Consider the following 19,771-nt stretch of genomic DNA (forward strand, 5'->3'; position numbering starts at 1 on the left):
GCACAAAGGAATCTGTTCTCATGCAAATGACCCAAAGCAAGATGGCTGGAGAGAGCAAGCAGAGGGGAGAGCCTCAGGAGCCAATTTATTTCCCCAGAAGATGTTGACGGACTTTTTAAGGGCACCATCACAGCCTTGCCCACTGTAGATGAAAGACCCCAGGGGTTCTGCTGCCGCTGGGGTTACGGCAGACACAACAGAAGAGGCTAAACGGGGAGCTGAACCCTGAACTTAATATCCTGATTTTTCTGGTTCTGTACTCCAGACTCCAAGGGTTCTTTTGTTCGTATTTAGAACTAAACAGAGTTAGTTTTGTTTGGGGGGGTTTTGATTAGCATGGTAATGCAGTGCTTTCCCTCTCTTTGCTTTCCCGGGAGGAGTGAAAAAAAAAGCAGGGGTTTTCACGCTTGGTCTCACTAGGAAAGGGACCAAGGTGAAGCCAGCCTCTAACCAGGGCAAGCAAAAGTCACTGGCTTGTGGCTTGCAAGACTAGGCCGAGACTGGGTTTCCAACCCCACCCCCCTTCCCCAAAAGCAGGTGGCAAATGTCATCTCTGGATGAGCTTTAGCTACAGAAAGGGCCAGGGTGTGTCTATAAATGTTCTGAAGCCTTGGGTGAAGCCCTGCAGTGCTCTGAGCCTCGACTTTTCTCATCTGTACAATGGGGAGAGTGCTGACTGCAGAATGTTACTGATGGGGTGAATGTTAGCTCACATGTATGGCATTTAATAGTATTGGGAACAAAGCAAACATGCAAAAAATTAATAGGCCTAATAATATTAATAAAATAATAGCAACTTAGTATGACTAGCATCATTACAGTTATGCCTCCTCAACAGCCAGTGCTTTTCACTCTGGTCAGATACTCAGATGAGACTTTCTCAATCATTCATTCATACCTAGAACTTTTGGCATAATTTGCCTAATGTTTTAAATCAAGAAGCCCAAGCACCAGGAACTTCCAGGACTTGATCAGAATCACTCAGTTATAAATACTGGGCTACACCCATAGGTTCCCAAGACCCAAAACAGTAGATACTACCACGATTCCATAGTGAGCACAGTGGCAGGTCCTAAATGCACTGTGAGATCCTAAATCTCAAAGATTACACTTATAGTCAGTCCTGTTTTAGCACTGTTTTCATCTCAGGGATTCAAATCTTTTCTGCTTCTTCTTCTTCTTCTTCTTCTTCTTCTTCTTCTTCTTCTTCTTCTTTAATCATCACGTGTGGATTCTTGGAAGAACAACCCAAAAAAAGGATCCCTGGAAGGGTGTGGGGGGGGGGCGGTGCTTGGAGTCAGTAATCGGTATGGTAAGCCATAAATAACAATAAGAGCTAATGGGCACCACGGGTTCATCACAGGCAGTCACTTTGATCCACACTTTACAGGCATCCTAAATTAATTCTGACCCCATTTTACGGATACTGACCCCATTTTACGGATGTAGAAATCGACCCTCCAAAAAGTTACGTTACTTCCACAAGGTTGCAAAGCTGGCCCGTAACAGAGCACCTGACACGAACACACGTGCTCCCCGCCCGACTCACGCCAGAGCTTTCAACAGCACACAATGGCACTTAACGCAGTAGACCCTATCGCCAAGTCGTGAGAGAAAGCAGGCGGCGATTGCAAAGGGATTTTTATTAAAACTCAAAACTGCCAACTCCTCCCCGCGGCGCCGCCGCGTGCGCGCGCTCCCAAAGTAGGCTCTCATGAGTTTCTGACATCAGAACCACTTCCTCGAACCCCCCCGTGGAGGGAGCAATCCGTATCCAAGTCGACGGGGAAATGCAGAGAATAAGGTCTTGGCTTCCGAGCAGGTCTCAAACTGGCCCTGGGTAGGTGAGGTGGAGACCAGGAAGCCAAGTCTGCACCCCCGCGGGCTCCGAAATGCCGGGGATAGGACACACTGCTTTGTCCCCAATGACAAGCTCATAAACTGGTTTCCCGGGCTTCATCCGCTGAGTTCACGGTGACCTTGGGGTCGGGGACTTCGAGATGAGGGGCACGTACTCCCTAAACGTCCGGGCGCCTCCCCTCCTGGGGGCTCTCCGCGGATTAGGCAGCCATGCACCTGTGTGCACGTCGCCAAACGCCAGCAAGGGAGGATGCGCGCGCGCCCCGAGCAGGGATGCTGACTCAGCCCGGCTGCTCACATCCCTTTCGCGCAACGCGGATGCTGCTGTTGCTGCTGCTGCACCCGGGGGAAAGCAAGGGACGCGTAGCAGCCGGGCCACTAGCTGACTGGGGCTCACTGCGGCACTCCCTCCCCCGCGGCCCCACAAGGGGAACCAGGCGCGAGTTGACGAAATGGGGGGAAGTGGGCGCTGGAGGAGGAACTCCGGGTTCGCGGCGCCGCGCGCGCAGCTCACACCCAAACTGGAAGGAACCTGTTCCGCCCGGGGCGGACGCGGAGCCGCCGCAGCCGCGAGCACCGCGCGGGTTTAGCCGCGGCGCCCCTCTCCCCGCCCGCCCCCAGCCAATCCCCAGATCCTCCAGGCGCGGGTGGGACTGGGCGGTGGGAGCGCCCGGGCGCTGCGGGAAAAGAAGCGGCCCCGGGGCCCCGCGCGCGCCCGGCCAGGGGTGCTGGCGGAGAGGGTGCAGGCGCCCCGAGCACGCCCGCGCTCCCCGCGGTTGGCGCAGCAAAACGCCCGGGTCCGGTCGGGCCGGCGCGCAAGGCCGCGCTCGGGTTGGGGGAGCGGGGCGGCGGGCCAGGGACCCCCGCGGCAGGGGCGGGGGTGGCCCCGCGGGACCCTGCGGTTGGCTTCAGACCGCGACGCCGTTACCTTCCGTGACCCCCAGCCCGGGCCCCGGGCGGGCGCGCGCCCGGCGCGGCCCCGGTCCACGTGGGCCGGCGCGCGCGCGCCAGGCCGGCCCCCTCCTTGGCGGCGCTCATCGCTCGCAGCACATGGTCGGCGGCGGCGCGCCCCCGAGGCCGGCGGAGACCGGCTGCAGCCGGTATAGGATAAGAGATAGGCAGCGACGCGGGGCCGGGGCGCGGGCAGCAGCACGCAGGGCCCGGGCGCAGGCGGCCGGGGTGGGGGGCGGGGGGGAGGGTGTGGCCGGGGTGCCCAAGGCGCGGCCGTGGGTGGGGGGCCGGGGCCGGGGCGCTGCGGGCCGGGCGCCCGGTGCTCACCCGCCGGAGCCAATTTGCGGTAGGCTCGGGCCCACGCCTTAAGGGGTTAAACCTTTCTCATGTTACCGAGCGGCTTATAAGGAGGGGGAGGCCAAGCCTCCGCCTTATTGGGAGCCTTTTGGGGTTTATTCTCTTCCCTTCTAACTTGGTGAGTTGGTTTTATTATTTTACATGTTTAAAAGTTTGATTGTGGGGTGTGGGGTTGTTTTTTTTTAATCTGTGTTGGGAGCCTTAATTGATTGATTGATTGATTATTTTGGTGGGGGAGGCGGGAGGAGACCACTTCACATCTTAACATTTTGGAGAGGTTATTCTGAAAAATATTGACAGTTGGGAATGCCCGGGGCCACCGGGATGACGCGCTCTAGCCAGTGTGGGCAGCTGAGAGTGAATGCCCGTGGCCCTGGCAGTTGGGGTCCGGAAAATAGCTAGAGGCAGGCTTGGTTTGGAGTGCCAACCCCCCAAGCCCCGGGCTAGGGGCTTCAGGCCATCGGGTGAGTGGGGAGGTCCGGCTCACCCCTGCGTGGATTTTCCGCATGAAGTTGCCTGCGCGTCATAAGAGCGAAATGTCAGAGGTACCTTCCCCAGGCTCCCGCGCGCGCGCGCAGGCGGGCCACTGAGGCAGCGCGAGGGCAAGTGGAAATCCCTGTGCCCCCCTTTCCGCCCCCAGCTGGCACACACACCCGGGGCAGCCAACGTGACCCCGCAGGAAGGCAGGGATTGCCCTGCAGACCGCGGGTCCCACACCTTGACGGTCCGAGCTGTCAGCGCCTGATGGCTGGTCCCGCTCAACTTCCAAGGTTCCCTGTTGGGGCTTCCACCGCAGGGAAGCGCCCGGGTGGCTGAGCGGTTCCGTAGTGGCGGAGAGTGATTTTGCAGAGGAAATGGGTTGTTAACTTCAGGGGTTTTTTCCTTTTCTTTTCTTTTTTCCTCTTCTTTTGGAAATGAAACCCGCCCCCCCCCCCCACTGTCCGTCCCCCCCCCCCCCCCCCCCCCCCGGCAGACAGGTGACAGAAGTTTGTTAGATGGCACAGGAAATGTCACCAAACGCGGGGGGCGTAAGTCTTAGAAAAAAAGCTCCCCGAAGCCAACTGGGGAAGAGCATTACAACTTGACAACCTGGAAGCTGGTTTTGCTTGTGCTGTTAGACGCTCTGCGCCAGCTCCTTCTTGCAGGAGAGGGTTTCTACACTGGAAATGAGATTTCTCAGCAATCTTACTGTTTTGTAAATCCTAATGAGTGTCTTGTCTGCAAAAAACTACCACGTGCTTAGGCTGAAATTTCTAAGCAATGCATCCTTCCATGTCCCAAGCACCATTACGCGGCATTTTTGGGGTCAACAATACATCCTGCCCCAGGGATAAAGAAATACCTCTTCTCATAATTAAGGGAAGGGTGGCCAAGATAGAGAGTTCCAGTTCGTGAATAAACAATGCAGCCAAGTGGAAAAGCTCCTTCTGTCTTAATGAGTACCACTAACTGTGAATTTTCCTTCTGTGGTTTCCAAAAATGGACCCTCCTCAGTGGAACTCCTTTGGAGGACACTTAAACTAGGGGTTCAGGTTTCAGCATCATGATCTTGTAAAATGGGGGTAGCGGGGGTAGCCAATGATTCAGAGCTGCTGAGGCAGATCTCCAGGTTAGGCTGGGGACTTTTTAAATAGAGAATTCCGATGAACTTCACCTAAATGCAGACTGGTTTTGACAACTGGGGCTGAAAACAACTTATCCAAAGCTGCTGTCTCCAGGCTACGCCTTTCCAGAAGAACAGAGATTGGCAGGGCGTTTGCGGAGAGCCTTGGCTTATCCCAGACGTTTCAATCCGAAGGCTGCATTTTGAACTTTGCTCTGAACTGACCCTGGAGTGACGCTCCAACGGTCTGTAATAATCCGATATTTTGCATTCTAGATGCCCCCAGATCAAATCTTTACTCAACAAACGGACTCATGGTGAAGTCCCCAGGTAGAGCAGATTTCCACGCCTTGGTGGAAGCCTCACTGATTTAAAGTTAAGACAACCAAAACTCCCGGGAATCCTCCAAACTGCCCAGTGTATTTGGTCGTTGGATGTCCTTTGGGGGAACAGGAGAGTCCAGGCAGGTTGGCTGCCAGGAAGCCCTGCTGTAGAATTTTACAGTTGGGAGAGCCCCTCAAGACTGCTGTGTCTAATCCCTCCTTTACAGATGTTGAAATTTAGGGATTAAGTGATTTCCCCAAGATTGTGCAGCCTGTTAATGGTAAACAGATATTCAGCAAATAATGCCCAAGAGCTTCAAGACAAACCCATGGGCTTTGTCACAAAGGGCTCAAGAGTTAAAAAGAATGGAAGTGCAACTCAGAACAAGTCGGGCTCAAAAGCTGTGTTGGAATGGTAGATTCTTGGGCCAGGGCAAGATCAGAGACGAAGAGCAAATATCCCCTGAAGGCAGAAAATCAAGGAGCAAAGGGATTCTGCCCCTCCCCATGCCTCACCAGTTAGGACCCCTCCCCCATAGGAAGCCAATTCCCCTTTCCGTAAGCTGAGTTCGCATCACCAAAAAACCGAACCAGACAGTGTTTCGTATTCTGGAACTCACAGAGGGTCCTAAGTAACTGAGTTCAAAATCCAAGCCTTTGTTTCTAGCTTTGAGGAGCTGGACACTTTCAGCCAGTTGGCCTCCTGAATGAATAAATGTACAAAAAAGGAGAGGAGTCCAGGGAAGGATGTAGTCTGCAAGCAGGGACTTCCCCACTTGGTTTTATAAGGCTAGAGCAAGGCCCTGCTTCAGCGACAAGCCCAGACTCCTGCTTTGTCGAGGGAAATTTTATTGAGCACATACTATGTCCGAATGCGCTGCCAGGCCGTGGGTCTGGAAAGAGCTGCTGACCACCCTTCTAGGTGCTCGGGACATGCAAAACACAGAGCTTCCCATCCAGAAACCCATCCCATTCAGAAACCAGGTTACTCTAGGATGATTCTAGACTGTGGTCTTATCTTCAAAGCTAAATATAACAGGAGATGCGACACTTTAGCATGATAGAGGCGTAGTGTTTGGAGGAAGAGTGGGTTTGGGGGTGCCCTCTTCCCTTTATGGTGTTCCCAGTAATGCTAATAAGAAAGCTCCTGTTGCCCAGAAACCTAACAATGCAAGTGAAAGTTCTGTTGGGACCTTGCTTCAGGGGGAGTAGCAGGAATGTAAAGCAACGTTTCCAGAAACAAAGGAATCAAACACCGAGAGGGGGTTCAGAAGGTCCACAGGTGATAGCAGTCAGGTCTGCCACCCAGTGACCACAGATCAGGTCTAAGCAAGGTCCAACTACTCTTCATCTACATTCACAAGAACCATCTAGAATTTGCACTTTCCTGCTCACTCCCAGGTTCCCTGGGCCACCAGGTTTGGCCTGAGGAATCAGGAGATTCCCAGAACTCCGTGCTGAATATGAGAGTATGAACCTTCAAGAGCCTCCCGGCCAACCTCTGTGTACTAATGGAGGTCAAGGATATTTTTGTCTCTGAGAGGCATTCCTCACAATCCCTACCTAAGATACCCCCTTCTAGGCCTTTTAAGTGCTGTTCCTTAGACAGCTGGGGGACGGATCTGATTCTGGACTGTTTAGGTCAGGCGCCTTCCCATGGGGTTAGTTCCCCCCCTTTGCAAAACGAGTAAGACTTTACAATGAGATGAACAAATGAGTTCCCAATCCCCTTTCCACATTAACATTCCATCATTGTAACCCCACTGGGCTCCCTGTGGTTGGGGTCCCCTCCGATATTGCACATCCAAACCGCAAATCATAAAGGGCAAAGAGGGCGTGAGGTAGGCACCCATCATCACCAGAACCTTCTGACGACGGGTAGGAACCCCCTCATTACAAGACCTGCTGTCTTGTCCTACATGCAGTCCCAATGAAAAGATTCTGGTCTCTTGATCCCATAGTGGTTTTAGGCTACAGAGAAATTTCAGTCTGTCTCTTGGGGGCCTGGATCAGTTTCATCCTAATGTTTTTATTCAGGTTGGTCCTGAGCCCCAAGGTCGTCTGACACCCTTCCGGGTTAGAACAACTGTGCTAATAGGCCCTTGGACTTGGTTACCGCTTCTAACTGCTTTTTAGACACACGCTGAGCTCTGGAAGGACACAGCAGATGGTTTTACTACACATTTCAGGTTTAGGATTCCTGTCCTTACCATCCGCAGAGACTGAAGTCCATAGAGACAGAGACCATCCCTCTGTCTTTCACTGGGGTCTCCCCGGTGCCCAGCACGGGGCCTGGCCCCCTCCTAGGCACTTCGCTGAAAACCTAAATACTGGCTGTGTGCAGGGGCTAGAGGTGGGGAGGGAGAAGAAGGTACAAAGAGATGAAGGCCCCAGGATTTGTTTTCCTTGAGCTTATCATTTAATTGAGCAAATAAGATAAACATGCGAGTAAACAGTATCCCGTTACTAAGGGATACCGATCTCCGGAAGAGAAGCCCCTGCGTGAAGTGGGTCAGAGGAGGCATCGTGTTAGAAGCAAGATTGGAGGAGGGCCTGGCAGGTGTAAAGGAGGTACCCAGCCCCCCCGGGGGGGTGGGGGAGGGTTTGGTGGTTAACCACTAGATGGTTAGGGACCGCAGGGCAAGGAGGAATCCATCTGGACCAGGGCCGGAGTCAAGTCTTAGAAGTGGAAGTGAGAAGGCTACAAAGAGGGTGGGGTCCAGCGACGAAGGCATTGGAAGCCAGGCTCATCCGTGGGTTTTATTTGTCCTTCAGAAAGAGGAACACCACTGAAAAAGACGGAGCAGAAAAATGTCCTAACAGTGCCGCATTTCAAAGAGATTAATCGTACTGGGACACAAGGGGCCAGCCAGTTAGGCTGGTAAAGGAGTCTGGGGCTCTGCAGAGGAAAAACCCAAATGAATGGCCTGGTAGGGGGCACAGATTAGAAGGAGCTAAACTGTGGGCTCGCAATACCTCCCCCTCCCCCCTCCCTAAGGATAAACACTCAATACTAGATAGACCATATTGCTGGAAAGTACTTCTTATTTTATTTTTGGCCTTCTAGATCTCAAGCCCAGCCCTATCTCACTCCTGTGCCGCAGCTGCCCTCCTCTTGGGAGGGAGTTTTGGAAGTCTGATGCTGGAGGGGCGTTGTGAAAACCTCCTGTTGGGGAGCTCCCCCCAGCCCCGCTTCCACCTTAAATCAGCTGCTTTCCATGCTGGGGAAGACCAGTGGCAAAACTGTTCTGTCAGTGCTCAGCCTACACCCTGAGACATTTAACTGGCTTCCCCCGCTTTGCAAGTGCTCTCAGGAAGGACACACTGACGCACATCAAAACGCAGAGGTCTGCCGCAGAGAGCATAAGCTTTTTTTAAGCATCTTATGCCCTATTTCATTCTATCAAATATTTAACAGTAAAGGACAGAAAGTGAATATACTGTCCTTTTAGAGACCCGGGCTACGGTGGGAATGGCGCCCTCGAGAGGATGAGCGCTACTAAGTTAGGTCAGGTTTGCTGCTTTTTAAGATGGACAGAGTAAACTCTTAAATATTAGATCCTAATCCCAGAACTGGGCAGGTCGACTGGAGAGAGGAGGGTGTACCCTCTTATTTTCTCAGTCACCCTCTGCATTATCAGTAAAACCTGCCTTAGTACTCGCACGTGGCAAGTTACAGCCAGGAAAAGGCCACCCACGCATCCAGAAAAACTCACCTATATACAACTGTGTGATCGTAGAGAAGTCTTAAATAAGTGTTCTAAGACCAGGGACTCACGTATTATTAAAGATACTAATTTGGGGTTGGGCTAAAAACCCATCACTGTTTTGTTTTTTTCTTTTACTTTTAAAAAATTACTTTTTCATTATGTTGAATTAGCCAACATATCATATCACTGTTTCAAAGTGCATGTCGCTGCAGGGGGCTCTGCAAAGGTGTGCTAGAACCCAGGGGGGAAGAGTCAAGTTCACCCATCCTCCCTCCGGGGTTAAATACGGTGTTTCTTTCCCCTTACTAGTGGGTTAGGAGCATAGGTCTGTTGGCTCTGCTGTTTGTTGCAGAAAAGCGTATTGAGGTCAGAGGGAACTTGGCAAGGTTAACTGGCTGTCCAGGCCCTACGAATCTATAGTGCTTTCTTTGGCCACTGTATCCTAGGGTATTTGTCAATTGCTGATACATCAAATGGTGATCAACTCTGAGGAACTTCCTCATGCTCAACAAACTCCCAGAAGACAGAGTTCTCAGGTGTAGTTACATCCCCAGGGGACCCCAGATGATAATCAGAATGTTGCTGACTGAGCGGGAAGTGGGATCAACGCTCTGAATGGCCAGTAGCATCAAGCAGAGACGCGTAGGGTATCTATAGGATGTCCCAAACACTTGCCCATAGAAGGTGCTAGACGGAATGTCAGTAGTGACTAACCTCCTAGTTTCCAGGCTTCAGTTCTGATCGACATGCCTTATGATCAGTTCAAGCTTCCTTTTCCTAACTTGTCTTCAAGTTCACGGTCAGCATCAGTGCTTGGGTCTGGTGGCCATTCTGTGTTCTTTGGGCTTCCTCTACCTATGCTGTTCTGATTCCTTTTGCTTGTTTTTCCCATTTATTGTCACAGCTGGAAAGTCTTGCTTCCAGATTCTTTGGGGACTCCACAGATAATACTAATATAAAATAATTTGGAAGTAACACTTCCCAGCTGTGACCGTAAAATAAATATGTTATTGTTACCCAAAGACTTTATAGTAACTGCATGTTTTTTAAATATTCACCACCCTAAGAAATGTGGTAAGTAGTTCTTGTCTATTAATGTTGGCTAAAGGGTTAGCAGAGTGACCCTCATGCTATTGCTGGTCTGAGTTTCTGCTTTTTTTTTTTTTTTTTTTTTTTTTTTTAATTTCAGATTAAGAATGACCCAAAAGACATCACAGCTTTGTTCCACAGCCAATGTTTATACTCAAGTGCCTGATGGAGGATGGGGCTGGGTGGTAGCTGTGTCTTTTTTCTTCGTTGAAGTCTTTACGTACGGCATCGTCAAGTCATTTGGCGTCTTCTTCAATGACTTAATGGACAGTTTTGATGAATCTAACAGCAGGATCTCCTGGGTCATATCAATATGTGTATTTGTCTTAACATTTACAGGTTAGTACCTCTTCCTGTTTAAGCAACATGTAACCATGCGTCGGTTTTCATTGGCTTAACTACGTAATGGTACCCATCCTGTTTCTGAAGCATTTCCTTCGATGACCTGCGGGCCCTTTCTAGCCTCAAATAAGTCATAAGGTTTTCAGGAGCTTGGGGATGGCGAGAAACAAGAGATGCCGAAAGAAAGGGCCTGATTTGCCACCCTGATGACCTTCAGTGTATACACGCATACATTAAACACCTGCTGTATGCACACTCTTAGGACACGGTAGATGACTTTGAGGCCAGCAGTAAACCCCTATCCTGTAGAGTCATTTTCCAAAGAAGCAACAGCAAAAGTACGTGGTGTCCTAGGCCCTGGTCTCGTAAAAACATGTCTGGCAAACAGGCTAGGCACGTGAAATGTGGGTACGTGAGGAAGAACGAGGGGTATGAAAGAGCGTCTGATGTAAAGTGACAAACCTCATCCAGAGGGATGAATTCCAGACACTTGCTTCCCTAACACTGGCTAGCCACCATTCAGGACTCCCACGTCCAACAGCACTGGAGAAAATGGGGTTTGAGAACTTGTAACACGCTCCTTCTCCCTGAGTCCCCTACAGGCCTGATTCTCATGATGGTCCCTCCGTCTGCCAGGGGCCACACTGAGGGCTTCCAAGAAAACACGGCCACTGGACTCCCCTCGGATAGCCAGTGGGGCTGACCTTATACTTCCTTGACTTTAATATCCTGCCAATGGAGCTCTTACCTCTTAAGTTTTCTTTCTTTAATTCTAATTAATTTTCAGCCATACAATGTCTTAAAGAGGCGGCTCCCCTGTCCTTCCCTACCGAGTAACAAACTTATCTTACAACACCTAATATTCTGTCTTGCAAGCTTTACAGAAGGGTTCCTCGTTCTGGTTTCACTGAGTATTAAGATACTTAATGTTTTAGTTGCAGAAAGTTGACTTTCTTGGAGTGATAAGTGAATTAGAATTTAAAATTTTACCTTTGGTCATCCATATAAAAAGAAAATGTCCAAAGCTTTGCTTTGAGCTCTTTTATAACCAAAAACAACAATACGGTCAACAAGAAATTTCCAGTTAATACTATTATCCCAGAAAATAGATCTCCTAAATGCTATAATTATAGTAGTTTATGCTTTGAGCCAACAAGCCACCTAAAACTGACAAGAGTGGTTTCATTATGAGCTGTGTTCAATATCGGTTTATATTCTACTAACATGAGATTTACATGCACCAACCCCAACAAGATTTACTCCTTTTTTTCCCTCCTCTATCCGGCATGTGCCGTGTTGCTCTTTTACCCAATTCTCAAGGGTTCCCTCATCTCTGTATATTCCAGTCAGCATCAGGGTCAGCCCGAGTAACGTATCACTGGGAAACGATTTGTCAGACTTAAATGTTCTGCAGGGATCAGAGAAGCTCAATGAATGACAATTGATCGGCCACTCTGAATTATTTATCCCACGGCTGTCCTCCTTTTGGGGTGTTCAACGGAGAATTCAGGGACTTTCATACCATTTTCAGAAAAGTCCGATGAAACTGAGCTAGAAACTGACCCCAATTGGAGCTTTTTTCAAAAGGAATCCAAAGCAGTGACTACAGCAAAAGGAAACAATTCAAGCCATCAAGGGAAAGCCCATGTTTATGGCAGAATAACAGACATTAAATGCATATCTAACTTTATAGGTGCTCATGGGGAGTTCATGTCACTTTTATCAAAAAATATCGCTATAAGTTTTGTACTGTTAGTCTGGCTTTCCCTTTAAGAAACCCAAAGAATTTTGGGGTCAACTGTCCAATTGAGCAATTATAAGCATTGTGTAAAATGCATTATATATTGACAACACATCATCTCTCCATGTTCAAGACTTAAGAGAAAGAATCTTTTTTTTTTTTTTTTAATTTATTTGGGGAGGGGGGGAAAAACCACACGGGGGGCGTAGGGGGGGGGGGGGGGGGCAGAGGGAGGCAGAGAGAGGGAGAAGCAGACTCCCCGCTGAGTAGGGAGCCCCACAGGGGGCTCCATCCCAGGACCCTGGGATCATGACCTGAGCTGAAGGCAGACACACAACCGATGGAGCCACCAGGCTCCTTTGCCCTAAGCAAAGGAATGTTAAGAAAGCTAATGCTTCTGCCTTTGGAGTTAAAGTGTCACATTACGGAGGCCTCTGGGTGGCTCCGTCGGTTGAGGTTTGATTCTTGCTTTCAGCTCAGGTCCTGATCTCGGGGTGGTGGGATCGAGCCCCAGGTCTGCTCCGTACTCAGGGCAGCATCTGCTTGAGAATTCGCTCTCCTTCTCCCTCCGTCCCTCCCCCTGTTCTCTCGCTCGCTCTCTTTCTAATAAAATAAAATAAAATCGTAACATAAAAAATAAAATATCACATTATGGTCCTTATCTGCAGCTCCCCTCTCTGCTGTCCTGAGCACCCGTTTCGGACACCGTCTGGTGGTGGTGGCCGGGGGCCTGCTTGTCAGCACAGGAATGGTGACGGCCTCCTTCTCCCGGGAGCTCTACCACATGTATATCTCGATCGGCGTCGTCTCCGGTAAGGGCTGCTCCTGGGCTCGCAAGTTCAAATACCCAATCAGAAGAACAAGGAAGGGGGAGGAGGGGTCCAGCCCCAAGAGTCCTTCTGTCTCCCTTTCTCTCTTTTTTTTTTTCTTCGAAGTTAATAGTGTCCCCGATCAGTGGTTCTGAACCAAGATGGATGGACTCCAGGGGATACGGGAAACTCCTCTTAGTGCCGCGGAGTTTTTGAAGGGTTTTTTAAAAATTTAAAAAACTTTAAGAAACCCAAAGAATTTTTGGGTCAACTGTCCAATTGAGGAATTATAAGCCTCGTGTAAAATTTACCCCTGAGGGGTGCCTGGGTGGCTCAGTGGGTTAAGCCGCTGCCTTCGGCTCAGGTCATGATCTCAGGGTCCTGGGATCGAGTCCCGCATCGGGCTCTCTGCTCAGCGGGGAGCCTGATTTCCCCTCTCTCTTTGCCTCTCTGCCTACTTGTGATCTCTCTCTGTGTCAAATAAGTAAATATAATCTTTAAAAAAAATTTACCCATGAGAAAGAGAACTTCTCTCTTGCATGAGTTTGCAGCCAAAAGGCATCATTTCCACAAAGAAAAATGTGAATTTCTTTATCGGGTATTTCCACAATGGGCATGTGAGGCTTCTGGGGCATAGCGGAGAGCGCAGCAAGAAACCTTTTTTTCCCTTTGAAAGGAGTCCGCGTGTTACTTATGATGATATACGTATATTGTGAAGATTTTCACTTTTCCTATATTTCTGCACTTAACAAACCTCATTTATTTCCAAATATGAGTCTTCTTTTAAAATTGTATTCGATAACAGTCTGTCCGTTATGAATTATAGAAATTGTTTTAATGCCAAAAAATGGGGGGGGGGGACAGAAAACAGTTTATTCTCCTAGCATCCCCAAACAATGGTTATCGCTTCTCTAGACCTCTAATGAAACCTATTTTATTTTGCTTAACTTTTTGCTACAGCACCTTTTTCCAGAATGAAATTCTTGGCTCCCAGAACTTAGGATTTAAAAGAATAAATGCCTCCTGCCCCACCAAATAGCTTATAATGGCAGCTTCTATTTCCCCTTTTGCCCAGGAATTATTTCAGAAATGGACTCTTTGGATTGCCAAGAGATTAGATTGCCTGGTTGTTAACTTCTTTGGTATCATTGTCAAATCGTCATGCATTGTGACCAAAGTCCTTGTTGGCACATAATCTTTTGGGAAACCAAAAATGTCTTTTTGACATGGCACAGAATATTTAAAAAATAAATAAATAAAACGAAGAGATCCCTAAAGTGCATACATACATGCGTACGTTGAATTAAATATTAAAACAAAAAGAAACCCAAAAATCCCGACTCTTGGAATGCATCCTTCTGGGATCAGTCGGTGCGGGGCTCTGACTGCTCCCCCTGGCTTTCTTCCAGGTTTGGGATACTGCTTTAGCTTCCTACCAACTGTCACCATCTTATCTCAGTACTTTGACAAGAAGCGCTCCATGGTCACTGCAGTTGCTTCCACGGGAGAATGCTTCGCGATGTTTGCTTTCGCCCCAGGTAGGCGGACCGCAGTCGTCCATGGGGGCCTCTGGGCTGGGGGCAGCCGCTGGGGAGCTCCCGCCAACGGGCGGCGGAGGGGGGACTTGAACTCTGTGCACAGGGAGAGGTTATTTGCCTTCTGTCCTCCAGCGCGTTTATAGGATCTGTCCTCCCTAATCCCGTTTTAGGATTTCAGACGCCATTAATACTAATCCGAGTTGACATAAATAGGAAGACGCAAGACACATACTCAGTGGGAAGGTTTGAAACCTCCGTTGCAAAATAAATGCTGTGAGGATCTGAGGTCATTCATACTGTGATTTCTCTCCTTCCTTTAAAGAACCACATTCAGCGTGGATTTAATATATGCTAATAGTTTTGTTATCTGTGAGTGGGTAATCTCACAGCAAAAAAAAGAAAAATTTATTCATTTATTTTTGAGAGAGAGAGAGACAGCACACGCAGACATGCCCGCGCATGAGGAGGAAGGGGCAGAGGGAGAGGGAGAATTTCGAGCAGGATCCAGGGCCAGCCAGACACGGGGCTCGATCTCACGACCCTGAGCTCATGATGGGGGCCAAAATCAAAAGTCGGACGCTTAACTGACTGAGCCACCCAGGCACCTTCCCAGCAAAATTTTTATCACTAGTTTTTCTTTTTCTTTTTTTTTTTTTTTTTTTTGCTACTTCAACACATCAGGAGGTGAATTACTCTCTAAAGAGTAGTAGACAGTTAACCTTGGAGACCCAGATTCATTTCTCACTCTGCCATTTCTTCAGAATGTGTCAGTAGACAGATGCTTTGTTCAAAGGAGATAATGTTGAAGTATTTAGGGGTGACAAGTCCTAATGTCTGAAGCTTTTCACGTAGTTCAGAAAACTGAATGTGTGTATGCATATAAATGTATCGGAAGACGGGCAGAGAGAGAGGACATGTTAATTATCGAACTCAGGCGAAGGGCAGGCAGGCACTCTCCACTTTACTGTCCACATAAAATTTTTCACAATAACACGTCAAGGGGAGCATCAGTGCTCGTGAATGCCCTCTGAGGGTAGAAACCGTATCTTGTCTCTTGGTCGCCTTTGTTCCTTAGCACGGGCCATCTCCCTGGGTCCCGGTAGGCCCTCAAGACATGCGAAATAGAGAAAGGAAAATTACACCCAATTTTTGCCAGATGAGCATACAGCTTCTCCACACCCCCAAGCCTAGGGGCACCTGGCTGGCTCAGTGGGTACAGCCTGGGACTCTTGATCTCTGGGTTGTGAGTTCAAGCCCCACGTTGGGCATGGAGCCTACTTAAAATAAGTAAATAAATAAATACGAAATAATAATAATAATAACAATACCCAAGCCTAAAGTATTTTGCAATTGGAAGTTTCCCACATGAGGGAGGAGTGGGAAGTATAAAAACATGCTATAAAATAAATGCTCCCCCACAAGGAATGTGGGGCCGCCTTGCTAAGCCTATCTCCTGGATAACCAGCTTAGTATATCTTCGTAGACATGCTCTCAAAGAATTAGACTATAATAAAATTCTACTGAATATCTTTCAACCTTTCAGGGTTGATTATGAGATATTTTCAGGGTCTTGTGAGGCCTGTGTTGTTTGATTATCACTGTGGGGCTCTAGGCTTCCTGTGGCCATCACCCCTACCACCCCCCACCCCCCACCAACCGTGTCCAGCAGCCGAGGACCCAGCTTCCTGGTAGGAAGGAGCGGGACTCAGGTATAAGGGACAGTCTGTAAGCAGAAACCCTAGAACCCTGGCATCGTTAAATTCTGGGATAACCAGGAGCTCTTGGGAGTGTGCGTTTATCCTTTTACTTAACCCGACACGACCAAGGATCGCAGGAGTGCAGGGACAGTGATCAAGCTCAGAGGTGGGAAATTCTATTTTTAAAAGGCTAGACAGCAAATACTGTGGGCTTTCGCGGGACCATGAGGAGCTGTCAGAAGCCCTGATTTGTGGTCCCAGCTCAGAAGCTGCTACTCGGTGCATCAGCCCAAGGAGCATGGCTGCACCCAGGGGTGGCTTTATGATCAGAGACGGGCAGCGGCCCGGGTTGGGCCTGCGGGCTGCTGCTCACCCAACCTGCAAGTAGGTCACCAACTGATTTCACATCTTCCGCTGCCACCGGCAAAACGCACCCTCCAAAGCTCTCCTGGGGGCCTCGGCCTCTGAGCATTGCTCTATAGTTGACCATCCCTGCGCCTGTTTTCTCCTTCCCTCATTCCTGAGAGCATCGGCTGTGAGGATAAAGCGTACAGGGCAGGTGGGCTGCGTTTGCACGGCCCAGTACATTCCTACGGCGGTCCTAAGTCTGAATCCCCATGCCGGCTCGCTGTTTTCTCCCGGGGCCTTGAGTCGGGTTCTGACCTTCAGTTCTGCTTCCTCTCCGCCCCCCTCACCCAAGCGATCACGGCGCTGAAGGACAGTATCGGCTGGAGGTACAGCCTCCTCTTCGTGGGCCTGCTGCAGCTCAACATCGTCGTCTGCGGGGCGCTGCTGAGACCAATTGTCATACGAGGACCCGGGTCCCCGAAAGCAGCCGCCCACGAGGGTCGGAAAGAAGTGCAGTATATGCTCGAGAATGAGAAAACACGCACCTCAATAGACTCCATTGACTCAGGAGTAGAACTAACTACCTCACCGAAAAATGTGCCTAGTGACGCCAACACAGAACTGGGACCGAAGGGCGACACACAGCAGGTCCTCGTGGGGACGGGCTCCAAGCCAAGCCACCAGACAGCCCCTTTGTTAGACTTCTCAATCTTGAAAGACAGAAGTTTTATCTGTTACGCGTTGTTCGGTCTGTTTGCCACGCTGGGGTTCTTCGCGCCTTCCCTGTACATCATCCCCTTGGGCATCAGCCTGGGCATTGAGCAGGAGCGGGCTGCTTTTCTGTTATCCACGATGGCCATCGCCGAAGTTTTCGGAAGGATCGGAGCCGGCTGTGTGCTCAGCCGGGAGCCCATCCGCAAGATCTACATCGAGCTCATCTGCGTCGTCTTGCTGATGGTGTCTCTGTTTGCCTTCACTTTCGCCGCCGAGTTCTGGGGTCTCATGTCATGTAGCATCTTTTTTGGGTTCATGGTTGGAACAGTTGGGGGAACCCACATTCCACTGCTCGCCGAAGACGACGTCGTGGGAATCGAGAGGATGTCTTCTGCTGCTGGAGTGTATGTCTTCATTCAGAGCATAGCAGGCCTGGCCGGACCACCCCTTGCAGGTAATTTAAATACGTAAAAGACATAACCCTTGGCTACTCTTGCCTGATGAATTGTGCTTGCTTCTTGTTACAGTCTTAAAAAAAGAAAAAAAGAAAAGGCTGCTTTTTATAGTCCCATCGAATTTCAGAGCTGGAGGGATTAGAGATGACCTGAGCGAGTCATGAGTTATAGATGAGGAAATGGAAGGTCACAGCGTGTCAGCCAAGAGTTATATGGTAAATGAGTGACAGGGTCGGGATTAGAACCCACATCTGCAGTCCAGGCTGCCCCGGGTTGTTTTTTTGCTACCGTCTTGCCTTAGCTGTGCCAGAGGTCACCCGTCCGCGTATCCCCCACCGCCCCTGACTTTGGAACAGCAGCACCGAGGGGCTTCAGTAAGTCATCTGCCCTTCTAAGGAAGGGTGTGAGGCCAGTGGGCACAGAACGTATTCTGCAGATCCTTAATTCATTTCTACACAATATTTCTTGTAGGAAGGACTTGAGTGTGCTTCATACCTTAGCCCTGACATAGGTCCTCAAATGTTGTTACAGGAGAAATCTTCCCACCTTTTAAAAGATCCCTGAAGTGAACCCAAGGGAAAATAATAAGGCTCTTTCTTCTCTTTGAAATATTTCCTTTTCAAAGAAGCATGCAGGGGCCGCTGGGTGGCTTCGTCGGCGAGGCGTCTGCCTGCGGCTCAGGTCACAATCTCTGGGTCCTGGGATCGAGCCCCGTGTCGGGTTCCCTGGTTGGCGAGGAGGAATCTGCTTCTCTCTCTCTCTCCCCAGCCCCCCACGCCCCTCCCCACCACTCATGCTTACTGTCTCACAAATAAATAAATAAAATCTTAAAAAAAAAAAAAAAAGGCATCTAACTGTCCCAAGTTTTGTTCTGTACGAGGACAGATTAGCCCGTGAGGAACAGGCTAGCAACCCCGTGGCCTCCGCTCTATTGGTCCCGACTGATTCTTCTCCCCAGGCCAGAAAAGCTGCCCACCATCACCGCTCCTGTTTCTTTCGGAAACCCAGATAAAACAGAGGGAGGCAAAGGCACGGAGAAGCTTCTGCACTTGAGGGGAGCCTGGGTGAGCGAGGGACTGTGCCCGCGTTGCTAACAGCTGTGACTGTTCCCCCTCAGGGCTGCTGGTGGACCAGAGCAAGATCTACAGCCGCGCCTTCTACTCGTGCGCCGCCGGCATGGCCGTGGCTGCCGTGTGCCTCGCGCTCGTGAGACCGTGTAAAACGGGACTGTGCCAGGGTCACCCTGCGGGTGAAGGACAGGCAGAGAGTCCTCGTGGGAAAGCTTTACAAGACATACCTGAAGACTTTCTGGAAATGGACCTTGGGAAAAATGAGCATAAAGGTCACGTGAAAACGGAGCCAGTGTGACAGGCTCCCCGGGCAGGGCCGCCACCCCGCTGGCCCGGAGGCAGGTGGACGGGGTGGCGGGGGGTGGGGGGCACAGGGAGGTACAGGGGCTATCGGCTCTCCCCACTTTTAAAGCTACATTTTAAAGGGAACGTACACGAGAATACCACCAACATCCTTTTTTTTTTTTTTTTCGCTTTTAAGTTTTCCCGTTCCATTGTTTCTTAAGCCAAAACAAAAACCACCGAGCACTCTTCTGTACATATGTCTGGTTGTATGCAGGAGCAGCCGAGAGATACAAAGAAGGACCCTATGGCTCACATTCTGGTTTTAAAATAGTGACGCGAAATGGTAAAGTGGTTTTAAGAGCTCTTGAGTGTGATACACAGCTCGCTTACAAAAGGACAATTAGCCCAGATCACTGAGATGAAATTGGCCACTCAAAACAGACAAACAAACAAAACTTAAATCATTTAAAAATTTTTCTCATTTTTGGAAATATGAGCAAATTACTTTAACACCCCCTTGGAAAACACTGAGGTCTCCGTTCGCCAACTGTGGCCTCTCCGTTTTTCAAATATTCCATGGGAATGAAGTATAGTTTAAGACCAAACATTTGGTGAATAAACAGAAATTTAAAAAAAAAAAAAGATCCATAACTTGAACTTACTTCATCAATGTGAAGATTACCACTTCTTTTTATGGCCAGTCATTACCAGAAGTATTTCAACACCGAAGATAGAGAATGACATTCAAAAATGTGTTTCCTGTTGCTTTCAATTACTTAGAAATATGTGACTGTAGTGTCTTTAATTTAAACCACTATTTATTATTAAGTTATTCTAGGATGATTAATCAAAAGAAATAAAATCTGAGACCTAAGCATC

At 49.4% G+C, this 19,771-nt stretch overlaps 2 protein-coding genes across 8 annotated transcripts in view; one reads left to right on the forward strand and one right to left on the reverse strand.

Annotated features, from left to right (window-relative positions):
• Positions 1 to 19,771, reverse strand: part of ARSG (arylsulfatase G) — a 101,562-nt gene that overhangs the window by 76,211 nt on the left and 5,580 nt on the right. The gene's annotated exons all lie outside the window — the stretch shown is intronic.
• SLC16A6 (solute carrier family 16 member 6) lies at positions 3,110 to 19,763 on the forward strand. 2 transcript variants are annotated; one of them, XM_059381116.1, is made up of 6 exons: positions 3,110 to 3,286; positions 9,994 to 10,232; positions 12,645 to 12,788; positions 14,195 to 14,323; positions 16,721 to 17,536; positions 18,655 to 19,763. In XM_059381116.1, the coding sequence occupies exons 2-6, from the start codon at positions 10,001 to 10,003 to the stop codon at positions 18,903 to 18,905; spliced, it is 1,572 nt and encodes a 523-aa protein (XP_059237099.1). In that variant the 5' UTR covers positions 3,110 to 3,286; positions 9,994 to 10,000; the 3' UTR covers positions 18,906 to 19,763. The 2 variants fall into 2 exon arrangements, with proteins under 2 accessions (XP_059237099.1, XP_059237098.1); XM_059381115.1 differs by lacking the exon at positions 3,110 to 3,286 and having other exon boundaries at positions 9,403 to 10,232.

This window comes from Mustela nigripes, chromosome 16 (assembly GCF_022355385.1).
Source record: "Mustela nigripes isolate SB6536 chromosome 16, MUSNIG.SB6536, whole genome shotgun sequence".
In the NCBI taxonomy this organism is placed as follows: Eukaryota; Metazoa; Chordata; class Mammalia; order Carnivora; family Mustelidae; genus Mustela; species Mustela nigripes.

What these genes read in the sequence shown, in the direction of transcription:
- SLC16A6 (XM_059381116.1), top strand. Translation starts at nt 10,001, where the DNA reads ATGACCCAAAAGACATCACAGCTTTGTTCCACAGCCAATGTTTATACT. An exon ending in ATTTGTCTTAACATTTACAG is followed by an intron (nt 10,233 to 12,644) that starts GTTAGTACCTCT and finishes CCTTATCTGCAG; the next exon opens with CTCCCCTCTCTGCTGTCCTG. An exon ending in GATGTTTGCTTTCGCCCCAG is followed by an intron (nt 14,324 to 16,720) that starts GTAGGCGGACCG and finishes CCCTCACCCAAG; the next exon opens with CGATCACGGCGCTGAAGGAC.